Source organism: Nematostella vectensis, chromosome 12, assembly GCF_932526225.1.
Source record: "Nematostella vectensis chromosome 12, jaNemVect1.1, whole genome shotgun sequence".
In the NCBI taxonomy this organism is placed as follows: Eukaryota; Metazoa; Cnidaria; class Anthozoa; order Actiniaria; family Edwardsiidae; genus Nematostella; species Nematostella vectensis.
The window spans coordinates 2615263-2641812 of record NC_064045.1 but is presented as its reverse complement, the minus strand read 5'-3'; the positions used below and the strand labels follow the sequence as shown (position 1 = coordinate 2641812).

General features: G+C 39.5%; 1 protein-coding gene across 1 annotated transcript; it reads right to left on the bottom strand.

Annotated features, from left to right (window-relative positions):
• Positions 1 to 15162: 15162 nt before the first annotated feature.
• Positions 15163 to 25555, bottom strand: LOC125557526. The gene is made up of 10 exons (XM_048720188.1): positions 25437 to 25555; positions 22927 to 23000; positions 22078 to 22825; positions 21711 to 21774; positions 21447 to 21484; positions 20345 to 20408; positions 20075 to 20118; positions 16731 to 18608; positions 16499 to 16675; positions 15163 to 15248 (listed from the first exon to the last, which is right to left on the bottom strand). The coding sequence occupies exons 3-10, from the start codon at positions 22817 to 22819 to the stop codon at positions 15163 to 15165; spliced, it is 3093 nt and encodes a 1030-aa protein (XP_048576145.1). The 5' UTR covers positions 22820 to 22825; positions 22927 to 23000; positions 25437 to 25555.
• Positions 25556 to 26550: the final 995 nt, after the last annotated feature.

The following is a 26550-nucleotide window of genomic DNA, read 5'->3' as shown; positions in this document are numbered from 1 at the left end:
TGTGGATGGCTGTGTATGGTGTAGATAGCTGTGTATGGTATGTATGGTGTGGATAGCTGTGTATGGTGTGGATAGCTGTGTATGGTGTGGATAGCTGTGGATGGTGTGGATAGCTGTGGATGGTGTGGATGGCTGTGGATGGTGTGGATAGCTGTGGATGGCTGTGTATGGTGTAGATAGCTGTGTATGGTATGTATGGTGTGGATAGCTGTGTATGGTGTGGATAGCTGTTTATGGTGTGGATAGCTGTGGATGGTGTGGATGGCTGTGGATGGTGTGGATAGCTGTGGATGGCTGTGTATGGTGTAGATAGCTCTGTATGGTGTGTATGGCGTGGATAGCTGTGTATGGTGTGGATAGCTGTGTATGGTGTAGATAGCTGTGGATGGTGTGGATAGCTGAGTATGGCCGTGCATGGTGTGGATGGTTGTGGATGGTGTGGATAGCTGTGTATGGCCGTGTATAGTGTGGATAGCCGTGTATGGTGTGGATAGCTGTGAATGGCTGTGGATGGCTGTGGATGGTGTGGATAGCTGTGTATGGTGTGGATAGCTGTGTATGGTGTGGATAGCTGTGTATGGTGTGTATGGCTGTGTATAGTGTGGATAGCTGTGGATGGTTGTGGATGGTGTGGATAGCTGTGTATGGCTGTGTATGGTGTGGATGGTTGTGTATGGTGTGGATAGCTGTGTATGGTGTGGATAGGTGTGTATGGTGTGGATAGCTATGGATAGCTGTGTATGGTGTGTATGGCGTGGATAGCTGTGTATGGTGTGGATAGCTGTGTATGGCGTGGATAGCTTTGTATGGTGTAGATAGCTGTGTATGGTGTGGATAGCTGTGTATGGTGTGGATAGCTGTGTATAGCGTGGATAGCTGTGTATGGTGTGGATAGCTGTGTATGGTGTGGATAGCTGTGTATGGTGTGGATAGCTGTGTATGGTGTAGATAGCTGTGTATCGTGTTGATAGCTGTGTATGATACACTTCAGGATGCGTACTTAAAGTACTTACCGTCGAATCCGGTCGACACGCCGTTGGAAGTCCCGACTGACAAAGTAATTTCAAGATGGCGGCTGAGACGCCTGGAAATCGCGAAGAATCTACAAACTTAGTTACTGGGATACCTGTGGTAGCCCAGTTATAAATTGCAACTGGTTTTTTTCGTGGTCCCGGGAAATCTGCAATGTTTCGCAATACCCCAAGAGCCTTTGCGCCATAGTCAATACTTCGCTTGTTTTAGTGTATTGAATGCGACCTTACTGAAGCCTTTTTCTTACACGAAGTATCTAGCCTACTGTCCTACGTCATCGCAACGCTTAGTTACCAAAAACTTTTGCATAATTTAAAAGGTCAGCGCTCGTTCACACGGTTCAGAAGGACGGTCATTATAATAAAGTAATTAGCATACCGTGAGAGTCAAGTCTCTCACGGTCGTACGCTCGTCGTACGGACGTGAAGTGAGAGGAGATCTGCCGATAAAGTTTAACTGAGGCGAACCGGCTATGCCATGCTGACGAGTCCTAATAAGGACGAAACAGCTGTCCATGGTTGCCGAACTGCAAGGGTAATAGACTGTGCTAGCGTCCCGTCTTGGCCCTACTGGTGCCAATGTGTGTATGCTAGTGTGCTTCTAAAGTCCACATTTATGAATTTTTCACTTATTTACTTATGTCCTTTTGAGTGTTGTGAAGTTCGCGAACACTCAAACTTCTTCACACGTCTCAAAGGGTCGATCCCTCGCGTACAAATAAATATTTGTAGAAAAAAAAAAAGGATTAAACGATAATTCCGCTGGTGTCCATGTGAGTGTTGTGATCTATACTGACCTTTTCAGCTGACGATCTTTCACACGCTCCAAAAGTTTACCGGAAGTGAGATAGGTTAAACTGACATCATACACTTATATGAAATAAGATTTTTCGCGGGCTTTTTCAAACGAGATGGAACCTAGAAAAATGGAAAACGGTGGTCGATGGATGTCTGTATCTTCAATTGAAAAGGGCAAGGCAAAAATCGAGGCATACGACACTACTACAACTAGTAGATTTTGCAGTGTTCGCAATGATCCTTCGGACAATCTGGTAACTTGCTTATGTCGGGGATAGGAATTTTTCAGTAGAGAAGTATCAAACTTGTGTCATTTTACCTGGAGAATTCATCTAAATGTGGCCATTTTAAAGCGATCTTCCGGTTTTTTAAGCTTATGGGTACCTTTCTATGTGAATAACAATCACGGGGGGGGGGGGGGGGGGGCGTGGTATTTACATAAAGCATTTTACTTTTCTTATGGGAGGACAGGGTTCATTATCACCCTGGAGTTTTATCATCTGAGACTAAAAAAGCTATTAGTCTAGAAATAAATATTTTACTATCCCTCGTACTATTTCAGAAAACCTTAAAAAGAAAAAGTCGACAACAACGCAGATTTATGTTTTTAGAGCGATATTTCGGCAGGCTAATACCTGCCTTCTTCAGGTTATCAATGAGTTACAATGACATGTTACAGCTAGTACAGAGGCGTAGCCGGGATTTTTAACAGGAGGGGGCCCAAGAGGTCATTTCAAGTCATTTTCTCCTGTTTTTTAGATAATGTCTCATACATTTACTGTATTTTTGGCTGCTAGAAGGGGGGGGGGGGCCCCCTGGGCCACCCCCCTGGCTGCGCCCCTGTAGCATATGTACAAAGTTCATTGATGATTAACTAACAAAAGGTAAAAATAGTAATTGAGTAAGGAGTGACTTATGGATAGTAAATAGGGTGGTGTGGATTACTAAGTAGCTAAACGGTTTCTTCACGCCGGTTGAGGCCACCGGGTTCAAGAGTACCAGCGCGAGCTATCAGTGTGGCTTCTCTTGCTTTGCTTCTCTTGATCTGGCACAGTCGTAATGGACAAAGACTGGTATATTAATGAATGTAATAGACAACTTAATGACACTAAATTCTACACACAATTAGATGCCGACATTACTAATGACATACAAGAACGAGTCACAACTTACATCAACCGAATGCACACGGACGGGATAATTAATCAGGACACTAAATCCTACCTCACACCCAAAGACTCTAAACCTGGACGGTTTTACATACTCCCTAAAATACATAAACATGGTAATCCTAGGCGCCCTATTATTTCCTCCAACTCCCACCCCACCAAACGCATCTCAGAATTTGTAGACTACTACCTCCAGCCATTAGTAAGTAAACTTCCATCATACGTTAAAGACACTAACCACTTTTTAAACATTTTATTAACACTCAGCAACCTACCAACAGACTCTCTCCTGGTCACACTCGACGTCTCTAGCCTCTATACTAATATTCCACATAATGATGGCATCAACGCTTGTCACCACTTCCTTCGCACATGTAACACTAACCCCATCCCTGCTGGCACTATTTGTGATTTAATCCGCATGATCCTCCAAATGAACAACTTCTCCTTTAATGACAAACACTACCTCCAGAAGCATGGCACCGCAATGGGCACACGCATGGCACCCTCTTTCGCCTGTCTCTTTCTTGGTCTATTTGAAACCAACGCTTTGCGTGACGCCCCTTACAAACCCCATACGTGTTTAAGATACATCGACGCTATTTTTGTTGTATGGACTGAGGGTCTAGACAAATTGAACGCTTTTGTAGATTATCTTAACAATCTACATCCCACCATTAAATTTACAAGCTCCCACTCCTATAACAATGTACGTTTCCTTGACGTTAATGTCTCCCTTGTTAATAGTAAAATCGAAACTGACCTCTACTCCAAACCTATTGACAAACACCAACACCTTCTTTTTTCATCTTGCCATCCTCATCACACCAAAAAGGCTATCCCCTATAGCCTCGCCCTCCGTATTCGCCGCATTTGTTCTACAGAAGAAAGCTTTAATAACCGCTGCAATGAACTCTAAACTACCTCCTCAAGCGTGGCTATAAACCCGCTTTTCTCAAGAGACAAACCCTACGCGTTGCTAACATTTCCCGCATTGACGCCCTACGCCCTAATAATAACAACCACAAAAACTCCCGTCGCATCCCCTTTGTCACTACCTATAACCCTACACTACCTAACATCAACGACATAATCCGTAGAAACTACAACCTTCTACTCTCGTCTAAGCGATGCCATAAGGTTTTCACTGAGCCCCCTCTTGTCGCCTTTCGCCGCTCACCTAACCTCCGCGACATCCTCGTTAAAGCCAAGCTACCTTCCGACCGCTCTCCCACCAACCAACCTCCCGGTGCTTTCCGTTACGGAAAAAACTGCCTAACCTGACCCTATATTAGAACCGATGGCCTGACAAGCTACACATTTTTCTCAACAGGTGAAACACGACCTATAACCTCCCACATAACCTGCAATACTAAAAACGTGATTTATATGATTCAATGTAACCGCTGTAACCTTCAATATATTGGGGAAGCTAAACGCCAGTTTAGACGCCGACAACTCGTCAATAAGGCAGGTAGTACTAGGTTATATTTTACTAGTAGCATACAGCCTATGACCTGACTTGGTGCAATTGTATGAGTCAGTAAGGTGGCGAGCCACCCTCTTCCCTTCATAGATGCACAATGTTATAAAATGGTGGTAAATATGGTTGAAGGCAAGCATTGTCTGAGCTCTTGCCCATTGGCAAACCAGTTCCAGAGAACTTTGTAAGCCTTTTTGAAGGGATCTACAGTTAAATCAACAAGGATCAAGCTAATGCACCTAAGGCAAGCCGCAAGACCAAGACAAGCAAGCCGCAAGACCGAGACAAGCAAGCCGCAAGACCGAGACAAGCAAGCCGCAAGACCGAGACAAGCAAGCCGCAAGACCGAGACAAGCAAGCCGCAAGACACAAGACAAGCAAGCCGCAAGACCGAGACAAGCAAGCCGCAGTTTTACTAACTATTACTGTTTAACTATCACACCTTGTTTCACGAGTTAATGAAAACCACTCTAATTACTTACAGTAATTCTTTTTTAATATTATTATTTACTTGTATAATTTAGATGAGCAATACATATTTCTTCTTGGCCTTGTAGAGCTCATCTCGTTCCTCAAAAATAACAAACGAAATGAAGTTTGTTCTTATTTTGGTGCAAAGGAATCTACAGTAGTTTTCTAATCAGATAATTGTTTTTCTTTTAACACTCACCTGTTATTTCAACAGCTCTTACTTGAGTTTGCTTGTCTCAGAAATATACCTTGCTTAATAAACAAAGACAAGTTACAAACTTATTTAATAATAGGTAACAACTGCAATATTGTATGAAGAGAGTGCCCCTCCCTTCCCCCTGCTATTGTTGACATTATGCTCAATAAACTGTTACCTCTCCCCTCTCCACCAGTTAAGCATTCTATGTATGCTTCCCTGTACAAAATGCGCCCCTTCAAATAGAACCTTAAAGTTCACATACTTGTTTACTTCCTCAAACTCTTTGCTTTGTGTTTTTTGTTAACTTCCTAGGAACAAATTGAATACATATAATCAATAAATCCAGCAAGCTTATTTTGCAGACTCACTTTTTTTTATTATTTTTGCGCAAAACCAATCAGGATTAGGGGGGTCAAGCACAAAGAAAGAAAACGAATAAAAAAAAAAGCCCATTGGCCTGGGATCGAACCCGGTCTGAAGAACAAAACGGAAACCATACATACGGATTACCCAATCGGTATGGCAGCACAAGGCTTTTACGGAAGGCTGTAAAGAACCCGAAGGCCCCAAGCACCGATATTTCCGAGCGAATATGCTGTACAACACTCTTGCAAGGTTATCCCAACCCGCGCATTAATGGGGAGGACAATAACTAGGATCCAAGGCCTGTAATACGGTTACGCCACGCACAGCTCGCCGAGATTGTGGATGACAAAAAATAGAGGTCTATTTGGGCGTCTTGGGTCCCTTGGGGACTCGCCATGCGCACGGGCGCATCTCTTTTATTGTGTACATGACATCAAATTAGCGAAGAAAAAAGACACTGTTTTGGTATCATGTGAAAAGCATAAAATAAATAGAAATAAAGACGTAAGGGGGGAGAATATTGACATATTCATATTAGAATATTGACAAAATCCGCAATATTGTCTACGCTGACTAAGTAAAGCTGTATTTTACTTTAAAGGGGCAGCAGCATACTACTGCGCATGTCTGGAGTCAGTGTTTATTGTAGGCTTTTAAGTGTCTACAAACAGTTGAACTTTTTAAAAGCTGTCAATACCTTTTTAAATAATATGCAATATTATATTGAAAACTATGTTAATGGACAGTTTGTGGTCATTTTTTTTGTTTTGTTTAAAGTCTCACACATGTACCAAAAGCTCATAAGTCAGTATTAGAATTTCACTGAAGTTCATTGTGTCAGGGCTCTAGAGCTATTGCAAATCTCTTAAACATGACACTCCCCCTTTAAAGGAAAGTAAAAAAAAAATCAAAATTAATGGTGGGGGTCTCTGCTGTGTTTGTTTTCTTTTTAGTTTTGTTCTATTATTATTATTATTTTCTTTTTTAGAGGGGGAGGGGAATTCAGCTAAAAATAGCCAAGGGTCAATTCAAGCAACTAGTACAAAAGATGTTTTTTTGCAGTCCTTTATTCAATATATTCAAGGTTATCATGCAATTCTGTTGTTTGACTGCATATATATTTTTTTCTTTCTTTTCATTACAAGTGCTATATGTGTAAGTGGTGACCATAGCTATGATTACTATTATTTAGAATATTTTTTTACCTACTAAAAGAAAACAACTTGACTGCAAAACACTTACTGTAGGGCACTCGATATTAGGCATTACCTTCATGTGGATGTAAGGTTGAATTGTCAAAGCCTTCATTAACCCGTGAACTACGCTTTAGCGTATTACACTTTGTTGTGATCTGATTCTATTGTTCTTTTTTGTGTTTTACTAACTATTACTGTTTAACTATCACACCTTGTTTCACGAGTTAATGAAAACCACTCTAATTACTTACAGTAATTCTTTTTTAATATTATTATTTACTTGTATAATTTAGATGAGCAATACATATTTCTTGTAAACTCGTGTTTACATTTGCGACCCGAGTGCGAGACACGCGGCTCAAAGTGCTGACTGCTTTAGACTCATACAGCTTACTTCAAGACGTAATTAAATGTGCTCTGGACACTCATGAATGGACTCGGGGTATTTACCTTGATTGCTTAATCTATTTTGAAGTGCAAGTAGTTTGAAACAATTGATGGAAATTATCTCCTACAAATCGCTTTGTCGATGAATCTACTTTACATTGGACACTTGACCGGCTACCCTAAGATGAATTTTATTTTCTTACTATAAAATATCTTGATCTCTCTCATTGAATCTCATCATTTTAACCATGTCGGTTTTAATAAAGTACAGCATAGGTGTTGTAAGTCATGTAAGTGTAAAATATGTACTTAAATCTATGAAAATTATTTTGGTACTTTTGTGCTTTCTTTAGATAAGCTTGAGTTTTATTATTTCCCTGAAATACCTTTATCCCTCATTGAATGTCATTTTATTTTTATGGAACAATTTAAAAAAAATCTAGAGGTTTGTAATATTTTTGTAGTGTTGTTGATATTGAAAATATGTTTATGCTCTATAAATTTCAATCAAGTCTAGGTATTCTATAGCCCCTTTCAAAATAAATAATTTTTGTTGTTTACTTGTAACTTACATAAAAAAAATAATACATTTCAATAAAATTATATTGTTAATACAATAGGACTTACTTTGGGTGTAAAAAATAAATTTATCCCTAAGTGATAGCACATTGAGGGCAGTGAACCAAAGAAATGTTTAAGAAATAACAATTTTTAAACACATTCTCAGCTTTCCTTAATCTTATTTCGATGCTTACTCTGATGTGGGGATAGTATTTTAAGATAGTACAATCAGCACTGTCTACTTTCATGGAGCACACCTTGAGTCCACCCCACACCTGAAGAGATGATGCTCTTACCTTTCTCGCACCAATCAGTGTTGTGATATGGCATTTACAATAAAAAACAAGATTATATATTTTTTTATTATATTCAAAGTAGGCAGTAAAATCTTTGCCATACATGTCACACAAACAAGTTGCAGATCTCAGGTATCCCAGTCAACCCTGCGCGCAGGGTCTAGTTTTACAACAATAACGTTCTTCATTTCTGCGGAATTTTCCAAATATTGAAGGTAAATTATTAGCCTTGAATAGACGTATTTGTTATTTAATATTGTATTTGATAATAAATCAAAATAAATGGTATTCAGAACTACTACGTGATGATGAATATGTTCACTGGTCATGAAAGTGTCTTTTACTCTGAATTGATAGCGGTGGATTCAGATATTTGGAGGGTGGCGGGACGAGCGAAATTATCAAAATATCTAAGCATTTAGCAGAGTTCGCTTGTCATTATAAAATGCGTTACTTATCAAATTTAACCTAAGACGGTTACCACGACAAGGTAAAATACAACAAATATATCAGATAACACCAATAATTTTATCTTGGAGTGATAAAGTAAAATCTGTACGACAATTTACAAAATGCTATCCATGAGACAAGGCTAAAAATCTAGCGACCCCTAGGACCTAAACTGCCACTCTAGCCACTAAAGTAATAACAAGCCACCACAAATTTCAGGGGGATACACTATTCCTACATTGTTTGCGCCAGCTATGTCTTTGCTAACAGGCAGGAGGTACATGAATATTTACAGACCATAAAGGAAGCATTATCAAAAAAGGAAATTCCAGACTGGTTATCAAACCTACATGACTCCATAGTATTAGATTTATATCTAAGAAATTCTTTAAAAAGATAAATCATGATTTTTCGTTTCAATCTGTATTACTGTTCTGCAGCTTACTTGAGGAGGGCAATTACACAAAATCTGTTTTATCCAGTCTCATTGACTTCTATCACCCTGAAGAAAGCACCCCCAATGGCCCTGTTAAAATAATTATTGGGAAACTATTGACACTTATGAATCCACAATATGTCAATATGTCAGGGTCAGGGGCATTATGGGCAGTAAAATTGTGAGGAAAGAGCTGTTGCAAATTCGAAACTGGCACAGGTAGCATAAAAGTACTGGCCACAGGGTCACACCCCAGCCAACCCTCATTGTCGTCTTGCCGACAGAGTTTATAAACCTTAACGTTGCGATTGCTACAACAGAAAAGGATCAAAGAAAATTAGCTAGAAAACTGTTTATAGTTTTATACTAAAAATCGTGAGGTTGGGATATGCTGGCTCTTATACTTATAACATTTTAGTTCAAATAAGGTACCATATTTTTTACATCAGAGCTTGAACAGGTGATTAAAATAATTGTTCACAGTTGCAGGAGAACTAGTGGGTAAACCATTTTTGGCACAAAATGATTATTATTGTTGCTTTTTCTCCAAGAGGAGGGGATACCTAGGTAGAATTTATCAACCTTATATTTGTTTTTAGAAAGTCAAACAACAAAATATATGCTCAGCATCAATATTAATGAATATAATAAAGGCATTAATTAGTAAACAATTGATTTGTAACAGGGCTTTTTGTCCGCATCTCTGTGAATTTGCATTTAACTCTTTATGGAGGGTGGGTCAAATTAAGCAAATTTAGCCCCTCTCTATTTTTAGCTATGGGGTCCTTAACAATTACCTATTCATGTCATCACAGCAGGATCCAATGACTTGAGACAGCAGCCGCCCTCAGTTCGAAGTTGATGGAGTTCCAAGAGCCAGGCAACGGGGAAACTATTAAAAGTAGATAAAAGTACAAAAGTTTTTGAAATAGTTAGATAAGATCTACAAAAATTAAAAGCAGAATGACCGATCTTTAGTTAAAATTTTGCACTAAAATTAATTGTTTCACTCAGATTCTGTTGTCTTAAAAAAAAAAACAACCAACCTCAACCTCAACCGTAACCAACCCAACCTCAATAGAGAGCTTTCAATTGGTCTGATACTAGCATATCTTATTTTAGTCAACGTCAAAACGGACCCCCCCCAGGGCTACAAAGGCCGTGAATGTTACACATACATAGCGTAGCTGTTACACATGCAAAGCATATGAAGACACCACAGTTGCAGCCATCAACCTGCTTCGCATGCTTGGGGTGAACACAAGGCCAATCGCGGGTGTTGTATCCTGTCTTCAGTAGTCCAGTCAATCTATGAAATTTTTATGGCCCAGGTGGAACTTATTGCAATAGAATTTCTCTCAGCGGATTTTGAACAAGTGATACAACCTAGTTAACATACTAAAAGTCCCCAAAAATCCCTTTGGTGGAACGTCTTGAAATATGTTATTTTTCCATTTCGGAGCAAAACCACAGGGTACCCGCTTTACGTAGGAAGGATTAACATGTGCACGTCCTCAGCGACGGTAAACGGGGTTGTTTGTTTAGCCAGCTCAGTTTCTATTACAGAATTTACAATGTACCCTAGTTTACAATATTGAAACGTCTTTTTTTTAACATGGCTTGAATCCTTTCTGAACGAGCTCGCCATCTTTAGTGTTCATATTTATTTTTTCAAATAATATGGTTCGCGTGTACCTGAACTTGTTGATTTTTTTTCACATGGCTTGAATCCGTTACTGAACCTTAAAGAAAATATTTAAAAACGAGCTCCCCACCTTTTGTGTTCATATTTATTTTTTCAAATAAGAGGAAGCTTCACATAATATTGCAAGGTGCTTGACGTGGGAATTCTACTCTCTTAAGCCACCCAAAGCATTTTCTTTGCGCTTTTGAAGCTATTCGGGGTGGAGTGGGATGCCTGGTCAACAGTGTATTCATCAATTACCCGAATGCTCCTGATCTGTATTGAAGCAGGACATTCTAGCTTTCCAGTACCTTGGATTTTCTGGTAAGACCTTCCATAGTCGTGCTCTCCAGGTCATGCAGTCTTTTTCTTGCCACCTTTACTATGTCCTATTGCAAAATAATTTGATTTGGCTATTGTAACAAAAGGTTGGATCCATCGCAGGGTGGGTGGGGGGTGGGGGGGTTCGGTTACCGGTGGGTAAATTTCTTATAAAATTTCAGTCAGAGACACAAACAATTCGAATATAAGAGGAATGCAGACATTATTTGTTTAAAAAAAATAAAACGTGAAATAGAACCGAAAAGTACACAACTTACTAACATTTTTCCCGAGAGGCCGTCACCATTTTGTTTCGCATTTGCCTCCCTTGATAGGTCCATGAAGACAGTGCTGCGTTTCTGCAGATTCAACCAAGAAAGGGTGTCCAAAAAACTGGGTAGGAAGATTCCCTCGGACATGCTGGAATACGGGAGAAGCTGCAACCAAGTTGGGCAAAACTGGGAGTAAATAATATCATCTGGTACCTTACCCTATCCAGCAAATAACTTTTTCCGTTTTTGCCACGCCCATAATTTAGTACCCTTAGTTTTTCATTTAGTGGTAAAATCCATGACAACACTCATTTCAAACGGGGGGGGGGGGGAGGGGTACACGAGTGATAATCCTAGGGGAAGATTAGCCGCGGCAATAACTCTCTTAAGATAGTTACATATCCTCACCACTCCCTATTGTCATACCACGGGTATTCTAAGTTAAGATAGGCTATATAAAGAGTTGGACACTTGGGCGGGGCGCTTTAGGGCGACATTTTGCCGATTGGTAGCAACTTAAAGGCATGTTCTGCTTATTCCATCGAACAGCACAGCTGAAATAAATACAGGTATGTTCTACCCAGCCGTGCGTAAATCATTAACTTCATGGCATCCTGTTACAGGTTGTAACGAGGAAATACTCGCGAGAATCATGAATATACACTATAAATGGAATACTGCTTCCAAAATAGAATTTAAAAAATGACGAAAGGAACTTCTAACATCATATAAATGCCGACTTTTGTGCTGCGTGGTAATACTGGAATGTTCTGAAATGGTTATATGACCCAACTATTAATTGTAAGGAGAGTTAACCATGGAAATTACAGCAAAAAGTAAAAGCCCTTCTAAAGTTCCCAAGCAAGTGTAAACCCGTGCTATTCCCAATATAACGGACCCTTAAATACTCTAGTCGTTTATATAATAATTAGCGGTGACAATACCCACATTGTAAAGATACCTTTTCCTGGTACGAGTTGTACCAGCGCCAGTAAATGTAAACAAGACGCCTTGTAGATCATAAACGTTTCAAAAACTCATACCAACATACCGTAAACCTCGACAGAGAAACATGTTCAAATTTTAAACAAAGACTGCATATTTTTGCGTCCCATTGAGCTACACAGCACTTACCTGATACAGAGTATCGTTTGTCTTCTTTTGCCTTAAGTCAGCCTTAACAAACGAACTAGATGAGAGGCAGAGGAATTTCTCTAAAACAGAATTCAAAGACTTGTCAGCTTCATCAAAAATGCCATAGAAGTAATTCTCATCTGTTCTAATTTCTGTGAAATGTTGGCACCCGACTCTTCATCCTTTTATTTTCTTTTCCAGCTATTGCCACCACAGAAACCCCAACAATGGGTAAGTGATAAACCCCCATCACTAAGGGAAGTTCGTCATCAAAATGAAAGAGTGACCCTAAATGAGGCATATCACATGTTTATATGCTAAAAGAAACTGATAAGAGGCAAAGCCAGATGCATGTACCATAGTGTGCTGATAACGTGCGGGAAAGGTTGGGAGAACAATAAGGTATTTGCTGGTAATTTTGTTGCTGTTTCACTAGCCTTTCAGACAACCTTCCATACTATCCAATGTATTTTTAAATATGTGCACGACCAAACATTACCATTTCTAGAGAATTTTTTTATTTTACGATAACCATATCGTAAGTGTCGATTTTAAGAACAGAAGAGAGAGGGTTGTGTTCTACAAATGACGACCAGTAGACTTTGTTAAAAAAACACTAAACTGATTGATAGCAGGCTTGTTCCCAGGATTGGCCGAGGGGGGTGCACTGTCATAGGTATCAGATGCAAAAAGCATATTATTTGAAGATTCCTTAAGCGTATTAGAGTTTTTTTTAACATTTCCTGAAGCTAGCGGGGAGTTATCTAAGTTCGAATTATCAAGGTTTCACTGAACTAAATTGTCAAAATGTCCTTAATTTCAGATTCTTCAACTTCCTTCAAGTCCTCAAAGTTGCCAATGCTCGCAAATGGCAGCCGTTCATGATCGGAGGCGAGCAATACTTCGCCGTGGCTAGCAACTCCAGGAACTCTGATTCCCCGGTCTTCAAATGGGTGGATAACCAGTTTGTGCCTTTCCAAACTCTCCAAACCAAGAAAGCATTCGACGTGGAGCCCATCTTCATCGGCAAAGACGTGTTCCTGCTCCTTTTATGGACCTTATTCGCATATCTTCAAGTGATTCCGGTCTTAAATGACAGACTTTGTTGTAGTCCAGTCAATCTGATGTTTAACCTCAAATTATTGCAACACAAATGATTTCGGTCTTAAATGACAGACTTTGTTGTAGTCCAGTCAATCTGATGTTTAACCTAAAAGTAATTGCAACAAATGATTTCAATCTTAAATGACAGAGTAGCATGTCCTTGATAACTTCCCAAAAGTTCTTCAAAATTCTTTTTTGTGAAATTCTCGAAATTCAACAATAAACAATTTTATTGTCATTCATGGCGCACTTACCCTCCACTCTCGAAGAGATCGCACTGCCAGTGCGCTCAAGACGGCCGGCAAAACATTTTTTATTGTCAAATTTCCAGATGTTTACACAAGAGAACTTTGGAGAACTTTTGGGGTGTTGTTTAGAATGTCTTTTCTTATCATTAAACAATAAAATTCTTTGTGTTGCAATTATTATTAAGTTAAGCTATAAATTTTCATAGACTATTAAAAGATGAATAGATCGAGATGTTGATTCTTTCTCTCATGCTCTTTGCGACTCGTGAACCCTAAAATAGAATCGGACATTGAGTTACAAATATTTTTGTCCCTCTGTAAACAAAAACTCCCCCTTCCTCGGTTGTTGATCTTTGTCTACTCTTTCATTATAATCGGCAATATTATACTCGTTCCCATTTATAGACTGAGCTACAGTGGTACAACAGACTGGAACCTTTTGTATGACAGTCAGTTAGGATTGAATGAGGATAACTAACAAATCATACATCGAGAAAACTTTGCCCATCACATCCGGGGCACCTTTTGCGCCTTAAAGTAGGCCACCATTTTATGCTCCCGCTCGATGCCGAGTCGCACAAAGCACCCCTCTCCATCGGCTAATTCCAGCGAGTAACTAATATATTTTCAAGCAAATATCGTCAATTATGGGTCAGATTATATTAAAGTTTCCTTGCGAATAAACCGTTATATTTTAAATGATAATCAATAACAAAAAAGTGTTTCAGCTTTATTTTTGAAATTGTACTTCCAGGACGTCTACGAGACAATGTTGCGTGACTTTTCACTTGTATTTTTCCAGGCACGTGATTGGGTGAGCATTACATCGCAATATATCGGTAAAAAGAGAAGGCGTACCTTGCCATCATCAGCAGTGGCCTCGATCCCGTGATCTACGCCTGGGACAAGTATCACTCTAGAAAGTTCGCCAAAGGTCCAGTCCATCTCTTCCGCACGGACACGTGACATGACGTTCTTCATTATGGGAGAGAGGGTCTACCTCGCGGTCGCCTCACACCGAAGCACTGGGATCTACCAAAGCTCGTGAACGCGTGACCTCGCGTGAAACCACCACGCAATACATGTGACAAGATGTAACGCTAGCGGCGTATTTGCTCTGTTAGAGCGGAGATTGATTGACATGTAGCATTAGACATTCAACTTCCAAGGCTCGTGATTGTGTGACGTGCGGGTTTGAGCGGGTTTTTTGTCACGAGGACTTCGCCTTCTTTTTCAGACACCACTTTTTCTAAATATGGTGATCACGCAATCTAAACGTCAAGCAACACATCAGATTAAATATCAGGATCTATACAACAATCCTCTTGTTTGTATTAGTAAATATATGTAACGGCTGTAAATACACGTTTTGTATCACTAAGAGACTAGTCCATTTATTTTTTTGAAGATAGCTCAATATCAGTCTTAGGCCGCTACCAAGGGGGGTAGGGAGGTGGGGTATAGAAGTCAGAGTCGTACGAAAAGAAATGTTGGGAACTTTTGCGAATCGAGGGGAATGGCGGCTATTCGCAGTCAACGCGCTCACGCATCGAGTCTCAGTGAAGCTCCCTTGCTACAGCCCGAGACTCGCTATAGAGAGACTCGCGATCCACGGGCTGAACAAACCCTGAGCTTGGGTCTCCTGTGGAGAAAGTTAAGGGGGGCCTGAGAACAGTACAACGCGCATGCGCGCAATAAACGACCTGCTTAAATAAATCACGTGACTTTTGACTCTCGCGAAGCTTGAACGGTGAAATAAAGAAAAACATATTTAGCGCTTATAAATCACCCAGAAAGTTTCTATGCCTCGACAGAAGGGGCTTATTTTTATTTTTTTTGTCACTCTCTGGCATGATGGTCCAGCCATTTCTGTGTTTTGGCGTAAATTTGCTACACAAGAAGTCACGTGATCTTTAAGTGCAAGTCGCTTATAACCAAAGTACTGCACATTGAGGAGCATGCGCAGAAGGGAGGCCATCAGAGCGCATGGTTTACCGGCAGCGTGGGAGGGATAAGGGGAAAGTCAACGCTAATGCAAGCAGTCAGCGATCTACACAATCAATATCATCTTTTTTATTACCATTGTGCACTATATACAATTTAATAGGCCCTAGGTATTAAAGTGACTAAAATACAAGTATGTACAACATTTGACAATATGCTTTGCGTAGTAACACCCCTAGTGCACTCAAACTAATCATTTATTCTGACTCAACTTGCAACAACAGGCGGCTTACACGAGCAAGTCACAGCTACGTGTTTGACAAGTTGGTGCTCGTTTGGACTCTTTAGTTGGTCACGTGACATGCTACACGAGCAAGTCACAGCTACGTGTTTGACAATTTGGTGCTCGTTTGGACTCTTTAGTTGGTCACGTGACATGCTAGTGTAAGCCACCTGTGATGGTCATTATAAAACCTTCCACCCCCCCCAATAACCTTAACCTTCAATACCCTAGTCCCCCCAGTCTTATGCACAAACAAGATGTTTGTTTGAGGGGGGAGGACCGACGGTAATTTTTGCTAGAAATGAAAATGAAAGTTGGACATTTTTAAGCAAAATTTTATGGGTGAACAAGATGGAGAGGATTTATACTCCCTGCACTTTATACAAAAAAGGATTTTCAAATAAACGTCTCAAGAAATTACAAATTAAGCATTCGAGAGAATGAAGTCAAGCTCTCCTCGACTTGCTGTTCTACACCTTGACTATATGTTTTGTATAAATAATGCACTTTCTGAAACATATCAATGGAAACAGGTTCATATAATTGACGGGGAACTAAACAGACCGAGTGAGGCTTGGAGCACGTGTTGAGAATCGAGTCGTTCTCGTGGTAGAGATGCCGGACGGACTTGCTCGTTTCGCAAGCGCTAATTATAACCTTTTTACCATTTTGACCGACGTTATTGTACGAGATGTAAAGAACCTGTAATGTTTCATTACTAGCCACAGACTCAGCCAGCGCACACATCCCTCCGTCATTAATATCATTACAAGCTACGGACAGTTCCTCGAGACATGAATTCCTTGACAAAGCTATGCCGAGTTCCTTGGCACCAAACACATCTATATTACAGTGATCAAGAAAAAGGAATTTTAACCTGCAACAGGTTAAAATTACTATTAATGCGAACGTCAGTGAGACTGGTGTTATCAGATAAGATCTCAGCCAACTTGATAGCACACGAATCACCAAAGCCGACAGATTCAATACAGATTGCTGAGAGTGTAACGTTGTTCTTTAAAGACTCGATTAAATTGCCAACATTAGCCTCGCCGTTCCCAACAAAAAGGCTGAGAGACTGTAAGGTGGTACGTGACAGCATGCTGACAAGCGCTTTTACAATATCTCCTGCACAAGGGGGACAAGAAATATCTAGTTTTCGAATCGGAGAAGAAGCTAACGCTTTTGTAAATTGATCAGGGATCCCATCTGTATAATTCAAAAAAAGGATAGCAAGATCACCAAGGGGACGCAAACCGCTGACACTACCGACAGTCTGCAGGCTCTGGGAACGAGACAAATCGTACGATAGCAAATATGACAATCCTAACAGCGTAGAATAACATGGTTCAAAATTATTAAATTGTAAAAGCACTCTGCATGGAAGGAGGCAATATGCCTTTTCCAAAACTTTGACGATTTCTGATTTTTTGCATCTCGCCAGACACTGACACAGCAACTTGAGAGCGATATAGTAGGCACGCCAATCATTCACGGGAAACTCTTCGGGTGGATGCTCGGGTACTTTGCCTGCGAGAGATTCCACGGCTTTCATCACATTACTGACTACCATCAAAGCGAGGTCGTAACGATTGACAGTGAGGTAAAATCCAAAATCATTAATCAATACACTCTCAACAATGCCTTGTCCAAGCCTGTCAGCTAAAAACACAGCACAGAAAAAGTCCTGAAAAGACTTGTGAACAAAGGAGTACATTTCTACTGCTCGTATGGTGCTAGGGGATTTGCGGCGTGTTAAGAAACCTACCTTTTTCAAAACTTCTGATAGTTTAGGAAGTGGAAAGGTGTTAGCCTTGTCCTTAAGACTATGAAAAGCAATTTCTCCTAGTTGTAAACTCGTCGCTTGAATATCGTCATCGTCGAAGTTGATGTCTTCCTTCTCAAAGTATCTCCTAATTCGTGAGTACGCTACATCCTCGTAAAGTTCTCGAAGGGTCATACCATGTGAGAAATCCTTTTCCCTGTTCCTCTCACAATGATCCTTATAACTCAAACAGAAGAGAATCAAGGTGAGAGGATTACACAATTCGACATTAGAGATTCCTTTGGAGATAATCTCTACAATAAATGCTGCGTAATCTGGTAATGCATTAAAGAAAATGCTGATAAAGTCATCAACATCGAGAAATCCCTTGATTTCTAGAGCATTACTTCCTGTAAAGTATTTGCTGAGCTTCTTTTCTGGTCTACTCGTTAAAAGGGTGCAACTAGAGGAATAGAACTTTTTACATACTACATTATGTATGCTCTCCCTTGCCTCTAAAGGTAACTCGTCGTATCCATCTAGGATTATCAAAACCTTATTTTGGTTTTCTTTGATGTACTGCACCACTTCTACCCTATCTTGTACACTAAATTCCTCGGGAAACAATTGATCTTGCACTGCCTGCGGGAACCCTTTAGAACTTATCCCTTTACACTTCAAAGACAGCACTAGCTCCACCTGAGGGAAGGACTCTGTTTTGGCCAAGACCCCTGTTGCCCAGTCATATGCAATCTTCTTGCAAAACGTGGTCTTGCCCGCCCCAGAGTCCCCCTCCAGGAGAACACTTCGCACCGTCTTGGATGGTTCACTAGCGGTAAAGACGTCATACATCGGCACCTTGATATCGGTGTTTTTTCTGACGATCTCCAGCTCTGAGAACATGTTCTCCAGCGTGAAGTTGCCGTCCTCCATGTCCTTAAGCGGCTCAATAAGGACCTCTTCACCTGTCGTGTACCTCAGATGAAGATAGTCAATAAAGTCTTGAACCGCTAAAAAAAATACAAAAATATTATTGTTTCGGTTTGAATTGGCTTTCTTTTATTGAAGGGCATTTCTCAATAAGGAGAACGATTTGCATATTTGGTCCAATGAAATGTGTTTGTGTCAGTTTGAATATTAAAATTTAAGGCTTTTTATTATCAGACACATGGCTCAACCCAGTTCCATTTTTCAACAATATGAAAGTTGTACGGATGCTATATAATATAGAATATTCATTTCAAAGTGTGTCAAACAGGATAATAGAAATCCTTGACAATGCTTTCGAAAGAAGAGGACATCTATTACACCCCTATAGGCGACCCTTTCTCGCCTAACATGCTACAAACTATAAATTAAATATTGAAATAGTGTGTTGTTTGCCTCTGTGAAAGAAAGAAATGGGGCTGAAAATTCAAGTCCTTTTTGGGGAAAGAAAAACTGAACCTGGATGTGCAGTAAGCGAACAATACGATGGCTAGTGCAGCACACTTGAGCTGACAAAGGAACAAAATCCAAATCGGTATCATCTATGCAAAGAACAGTTTTTCGTTTATACAAGAGAGCTCTGCAGCCAAGAGAGAAAATGATTTTGTTCTCCTTCTACAGCATCTTTTATCCATGACTATCCCATTACCCATAGTCATGATTGCAAACTGGATGGGGTAGGCTGTATCTCTACTGATAGGTAATAAGTGTTTTAAGTGCTATACAAAACAGATACAGTGGAACCTGGATTTTACAATATGCCCCAGGAGATAGTAAATGTACCGGAAAATCGGGGTATTGTCAAGATGTCCTCCTTGATTTTACGATATAAAAGAAAATCCATTGAAAATAGTGTTGTACTCGGTTGGGTTACTTATCAACTTTAACAAAATATTAAAAGTGCAACTGTACTCCTTGTAAGACTGTAAATTTTCTCTTTGTGAGACTGTAATCTGTATTTAACAAGATCTGTCAAATAAAAAAAATTGATTGACTATACTGTACACAACTGAGTTTTTCGTTATTTGTCGATCAACAAAATCAATAAAATTGTTGTACGAAATTCAAAATTACGCTTAGGAGAACAGATTTGTATCGTAAAATCAATAATATCAATGTATCCAATAATGCTTGATCAAGGTAGTTTCTTTTACATTTCACTGTATTTCCACCGTGAGAAAAGAACGCCTTTATAAAATCGAGGTTATCCTTAAATCAAGTATCGTAATATCCAGGTTCCACTGTATCAGCGGTGGAAGTCTATGATTTGTCTCAGGGGAAGAGGGGAAGACCCATCAACATATACACTGTTTAAAACATATGGCAGGAGCAACTAAACTCCCGTATATATGTCCTCTTAAAATTTTACCTAAATACGTGGGGTTACCATAGATACTAGACCCGGCCCAGCCCCACCCCCTCGCCCCCTTCTAGAATCTGCAACTTTTAATTTTATTTTATTAAAATATCTACAGCATGTCACATGTACCTTTTTTCTTTGGTAGACGCTCATTCCCTGGGTCGTGGGATGTTCTAAAGTAGAAAGCACACAATCAGTTTACAACACAGCATTGCCTGTTACTTTCCGTTATTGAAGGGTGACATTTAAATATCTATAATAAATCTATATAATAAGAAACAAAAACGAAACAAATCAAAAAGGTACATTTAAAATACAATTCACTGAAGATTCCACGATCTAACCCATATTAATGCTTATCTGTCCAAGAGAAACACACAAAAAAGAATTATAACTTACTTCCCAGAAGCAGCCTCATCACCTTTAGCGGCAGTGATGTCCTTCTTGCTGTTCACCTTTTTACCTGTGACATCAAATTGTAGAGTTGAGAGTGTAATAATCAAGAAAGGGATTTTAGGCCCTTCTGGTTGCATTTAACTGGTTTTGAGCATGCTCCACAGGGATACCGGTAGGTGGGACCGGGATTGAGAGGGATGTCCCCACTAAGAATGAGTAGGCGAAAGGCGAGTGAGCTCGGGTTACTCCTTGGAGCGATCAATTTTCTACGATTGGGATAAATATTGTTCATGAAAGTTTTTACTTTGTCCAGGCTCATTTCAAAAAGTGCTGGTGAAATGAAGGGTCCGGCCTTAGACTCAATTAGTGGGCTCTGCCACCGTAATAAGAATTTCTGGAGATGTAGAGCAAATAGGAGTACTATCAAGGGGGGCCATGAGGTGGCCTGCCATTATGCCAGATATAATTATTTTATATATATATTTTTTTGAAAAAGAATTACAGAAATAGTATTGTAGTTTATTTTCCGGTTATTCCGGAAAAAAAGTGCAACTGTACTCCTTGTAAGACTGTAAATTTTCTCTTTGTGAGACTGTAATCTGTATTTAACAAGATCTGTCAAATAAAAAAAATTGATTGACTGTACTGTACACAACTGAGTTTTTCATTATTTGTTGATAAACAAAATCAATAATATTGTTGTACAAAATTCAAAATTACGCTTAGGAGAACAGATTTCTATCATAAAATCAATAATATCAATGTATCCAATAACAGCAGATCGAGGTAATTTCTTCTACATTTCACTGTACTTCCACCATGAGAAAGGAACGCCATTGTAAAATCAAGGTTATCCTTAAATCAAGTATCGTAATATCCAGGTTCCACTGTATCAGCGGTGGAAGTCTATGATTTGATACAAACTGTATAAAACATATGGCAGGAGCAACTAAACTCTCATATATATGTCCTCTTAAAATTTTACCTAAATACGTGGGGTTACCATAGATACTAGACCCGGCCCAGCCCCACCCCCTTGGCCCCTTCAAGAATCTGCAACTTTTAATTTTATTTTCTTAAAATATCTTTAGCATGTCACATGTACCTTTTGGTAGACTCTCATTCCCTGGGTCATGAGATGTTCTAAAGTAAAAACCACACAATCAGTTTACAACATAACATTACCTGTTACTTTCAGTTATTGAAGGGTGACATTTTAATATCTATAATAAATCTATATAATAAGAAACAAAAACGAAATAAATAAAAAAGCTACATTTAAAATACAATTCACTGAAGATTCCACGATCTAACTCATAATTTTGCTTATCTGTGCAAGAGAAACACACAAAAAAGAATTATAACTTACTTCCCAGAAGCAGCTTCATCACCTTTAGTGGCAGTGATGTCCTTCTTACTGTTCAACTTTTTACCTGTGACAACAATTTGTAGAGTTGAGAGTGATATAATCAAGAAAGGGATTTTAGGCCTTTAGGTGTATAGAAGATACCAAACCAAAAAAGGGACAAAAGTTTCTCTCAACATCAGGCCATGAAGAGAAAAAACCCTGTCTTCATGGACAAGGATATAAAGCAAGAGGTCATGTCTCAATAATGTCAACTAAATAGGTTCAGTATTTTTTATATAAATGATATCTTATTGTGATTTGAGATTCGTGATTGTGTAAGTTTCTTATTATCATTTCAGGCTAGCTTTTTTTCAGATGGTTTACTTACTTGAGAATTCCTCTTTGAGTGATGCTAGGTCCACTGCCATTTTCTCTGTTTTTATAGAGATCTCAGATACTTTTCCCTTCACCTCATGCACTACTTTGTTTGTCTCATCTACTTTAGTCTTTGTCTCTTGCACTTCTCTCTTTGTCTCATTTACTTCTTTTGACAAGTCTAGATCTTTATCAACCCACTCTTTCAAAAGCGTTACATAATCTCTCTCAAGAGGTGTGTCCTTCAGGGCATCTATGTCACCCTGACTGACTCCACCGAGGGAGATCAGTGCATCAGATATTTCAACCCAGTACTGATTAAATTGAACAGTTGGCACTTCAGTTGATTTGATGTGGGCAAACACATTATTCCTGTACCATTTCAGCCGGGCCATGTGTGCCTCCTTGGTAAGATCAGTAGGAGGAGGCAACACATCCCAGCTAGATGTACTGACAGGTGGTGACAACCCAGAGATGTGGCGAAGCAACAGGAACAAAAGTGTAATGTCATAATCATTAGCTGATGGAACACCGCTGGCAGGGAATAGTCGATCAAACTGCTCTTGGCGGAGTATCCTCCTGCTTTTCAGGTTAGTTAAGGTTTTCTTGTGCGTATTTAGAAATGCTGCAAGGGGGGTGGGATGGTGGATTGATGTGAAGTATGTCCGCAGGGACTGGGTACCTCCATCTATCAGCAGGCGGCAGAGTTTGAGGAAGTTGTCCTTCTCCTCACTGGCTGAGAGTACAGAGGCCATACTGATCTGCAAAAATACAGAAATGCTCAGCAACAAGAGAAATCATCATCTTTTATTATCACAACATCAAAATGCTGTATATCAATGCTACAGTAGATTGGCTATACCTGCTTAATGCATTGACATCACATTTTGAAAGATTGAAGTAGCATCAATTCCACTCTTGGTTTTACTAATAAATCTGTTGAGGAACAAAGTAAAAGTTAGGACCTAACAAAAGTTTAGCAACCATTGACAACCTAGAAAAGAAGGGAATGCTAAGGGAATCTTCTACATCTACATCTACATTTTTAATCCACAAAGGGGTTACCATCACCGTGGATATAAATTAATTGTATAAATAAATAAATAAATACATTAATTAATTAATTAACTAAAAATAAAAATAAAAAATAAAATAAATAAATAAATAAAAAATAAATAAAAAACATAAAATAAAATAATAATAGAAATAAAAATAATAATAATAAAAATAAATAATAATACAAATAATAATAAGGCAGAATAAAATAATAATAAGGCAGAATAAAAAAAAGATTAAATAAAGTAAAAAGATAAAAATCGTTTAAACAGCATTATTGGTATTAATATAATTTTATTAATTTAATTTTATTTTATTCGTTCTCTAAAAATATCTGCACTAGTGGAATCCAGGGTAGGGCGGGGCAGCTTGTTCCATTCTTTTATTGTCTTTGCCTGGGGGAGGATGTTAGTGGCTGGGGTGATTCTGAGCCGGATGATTGTACTGATGTTGATAAAGATAAATAATAATTGTCATCAGGAATGTCAGGACCATTTGATGACTTTGAGAAATTGGCCACATCACAGGCACAGCAGATCCAAGAACAAGAACTGTTAGCAAGTGTATTGTAACTTTCATTGCTTATTGAGCAGCATTTTGTGTGATACCATGCATCGCAGTAGTCGCACTGAATACCCTTCTGGTTGCATTTAACTGGTTTTGAGCATGCTCCACAGGGATACCGGTAGGTGGGACCGGGATTGAGAGGGATGTCCCCACTAAGAATGAGTAGGCGAAAGGCGAGTGAGCTTGGGTTACTCCTTGGAGCGATCAATTTTCTACGATTGGGATAAATATTGTTCATGAAAATTTTAACTTTGTCCAGGTTCATTTCAAAAAGTGCTGGTGAAATGAAGGGTCCGGCCTTAGACTCAATTAGTGGGCTCTGCCACCGTAATAAGAAATTCTGGAGATGTAGAGCAAATAGGAGTACTATCAAGGGGGCCATGAGGTGGCCTGCCATTATGCCAGATATAATTATTTTATATATATATTTTTTTGAAAAAGAATTACAGAAATAGTATTGTAGTTTATTTTCCGGTTATTCCGGTTAAATAATTGTTTGATTGTATATAATTATTTGATTAGTTTCCCTTTCTTTTATTTAACTAGATCAATTAATTATTAATAATTAATAATCAAGGTAAAATTAAGTAGAATAAAATAGTTAAAAGACTACAATGAAAATGCAGGGTGGCAAAAACAAGTTGGACTCGAGTCGCCCGTAAACTGAACCAACGCGCTCAATCAACAATGCACTTAGAACCCACTGGTAGAAAAACTCCAAGCAGTATTACACAACAACGCAATCCGACCGCAATCACTAACTCTTTGTCATCAACTTAACTGTGACTGGCCTACCGTGAGACTGACACAACAACAGCGCATCGCAATCAGGGCTCAGAGAAATATGCAAATCCTTCGCAGAATTTACAGGCGACTGATTTCGGAGCTGAATAAATTAATGTTTGTAAGTGAAGAATTATCCAAAATATCACTTAAGCTTTTGGTGAAAACACAAAGTACAGTTTCAAACACAAGAAAACTAAGCCAGAAAAACAGGAGACAACGTGGGAAGTCAGTTTTTGTCGTAGGACAAAACGGCGGACAAAACAGCGTGACAGAGTCACAAGAGTAAAAATATAGAAATGGCGGGAAAGACTCACGAAGTGCAACCAGTTTAGTCAAGAAAGGCTACAGGAGAAACCTTATGGCAAAAGAAAACCCTCTTGTATTACCTTATGACCCTTCGCCTGTGATATTTGTGATACTCATGCGACTTCAATGAAGCAACGCTGCATTCAAGAAATCCAAATAAAAATGAATCTTAAGGCACTGCGGTAACATTAATTTCTCCTATGAGATCCATTCCCCATCTTTCTAAAACAATCAAGCCTAGGCCACATCAGCAACACCTTGGACAGTTTGAGCTGCATACGATCGCAGAAATAAATACAAACAAAGCTGACGTGATTACCGTTTAAATAAAAGCGGACTGCTCACAAACAATCGAAGCCCTTACTAAATCGAAAGCGGAAGCACAAACAGAGAACCGCACAAAATTAGTGTAGAAATCCCATTCAATGCACAAACCCCAATACAACGCACGAGTTATCGACCTCAGAGAATAGAGAATGTAAGAAATGTTATCAAAATCCGAAGATGGCAGAGGTAAGATCGAGCTAAAGACTTTTGAACAATAATCTCACATTTTGTCACACTTCACAAACCAACACATTCAAAGACGCGATGTGCGTGATTTTGCCGATAATTCATAGAGAAACTACGGTCGGGCTCTCTGATACCCTTGCTTACCGGACTTGTAGGGATATTGTGCTTTGTGTTGCTTTTACATCAGCTGGTACGGCTTTTCTTCGCAGATTCGCTAAGAAACAGTTGCTTGTTGCACAATACCAAGGGGAAGCAATTTTCCACCGGCGTAGAGGAAGGGTGAGTCTGCAGGAAGTCAGCGGTAATGTATAAGTCGGAATCCGGTCGACACGCCGTTGGAAGTCCCGACTGACAAAGTAATTTCAAGATGGCGGCTGAGACGCCTGGAAATCGCGAAGAATCTACAAACTTAGTTACTGGGATACCTGTGGTAGCCCAGTTATAAATTGCAACTGGTTTTTTTTTCGTGGTCCCGGGAAATCTGCAATGTTTCGCAATACCCCAAGAGCCTTTGCGCCATAGTCAATACTTCGCTTGTTTTAGTGTATTGAATGCGACCTTACTGAAGCCTTTTTCTTACACGAAGTATCTAGCCTACTGTCATCGCAACGCTTAGTTACCAAAAACTTTTGCATAATTTAAAAGGTCAGCGCTCGTTCACACGGTTCAGAAGGACGGTCATTATAATAAAGTAATAAGCATACCGTGAGAGTCAAGTCTCTCACGGTCGTACGGACGTGAAGTGAGAGGAGATCTGCCGATGAAGTTTAACTGAGGCAAACCGGCTATGCCATGCTGACGAGTCCTAATAAGGACGAAACAGCTGTCCATGGTTGCCGAACTGCACGGGAAATAGACTGTGCTAGCGTCCCGTCTTGGCCCGACTGGTGCCAATGTGTGTATACTAGTGTGCTTCTAAAGTCCACATTTATGAATTTTTCACTTATTTACCTATGTCCTTTTGAGTGTTGTGAAGTTCGCGAACACTCAAACTTCTTCACACGTCTCAAAGGGTCGATCCCTCGCGTACAAATAAACATTTATAGAAAAAAAAAAGGATTAAACGATAATTCCGCTGGTGTCCATGTGAGTGTTGTGATCTATACTGACCTTTTCAGCTGACGATCTTTCACACGCTCCAAAAGTTAACCGGAAGTGAGATAGATTAAACTGACAGCAAACACTTAATATGAAATATAAGATTTTTCGCGGGCTTTTTCAAACGGGATGGAACCTGGAAAAATGGAAAACGGTGGTC

Coding starts and splice junctions, on each gene's coding strand:
- LOC125557526 (XM_048720188.1), bottom strand. CDS start 22,819: ATGGCCTCTGTACTCTCAGCCAGTGAGGAGAAGGACAACTTCCTCAAA. Junction 20,119..20,344: donor GATGAGGCTGCTTCTGGGAA/GTAAGTTATAAT, acceptor TTTCTACTTTAG/AACATCCCACGACCCAGGGA. Junction 16,676..16,730: donor CACTGACGTTCGCATTAATA/GTAATTTTAACC, acceptor ACTGTAATATAG/ATGTGTTTGGTGCCAAGGAA.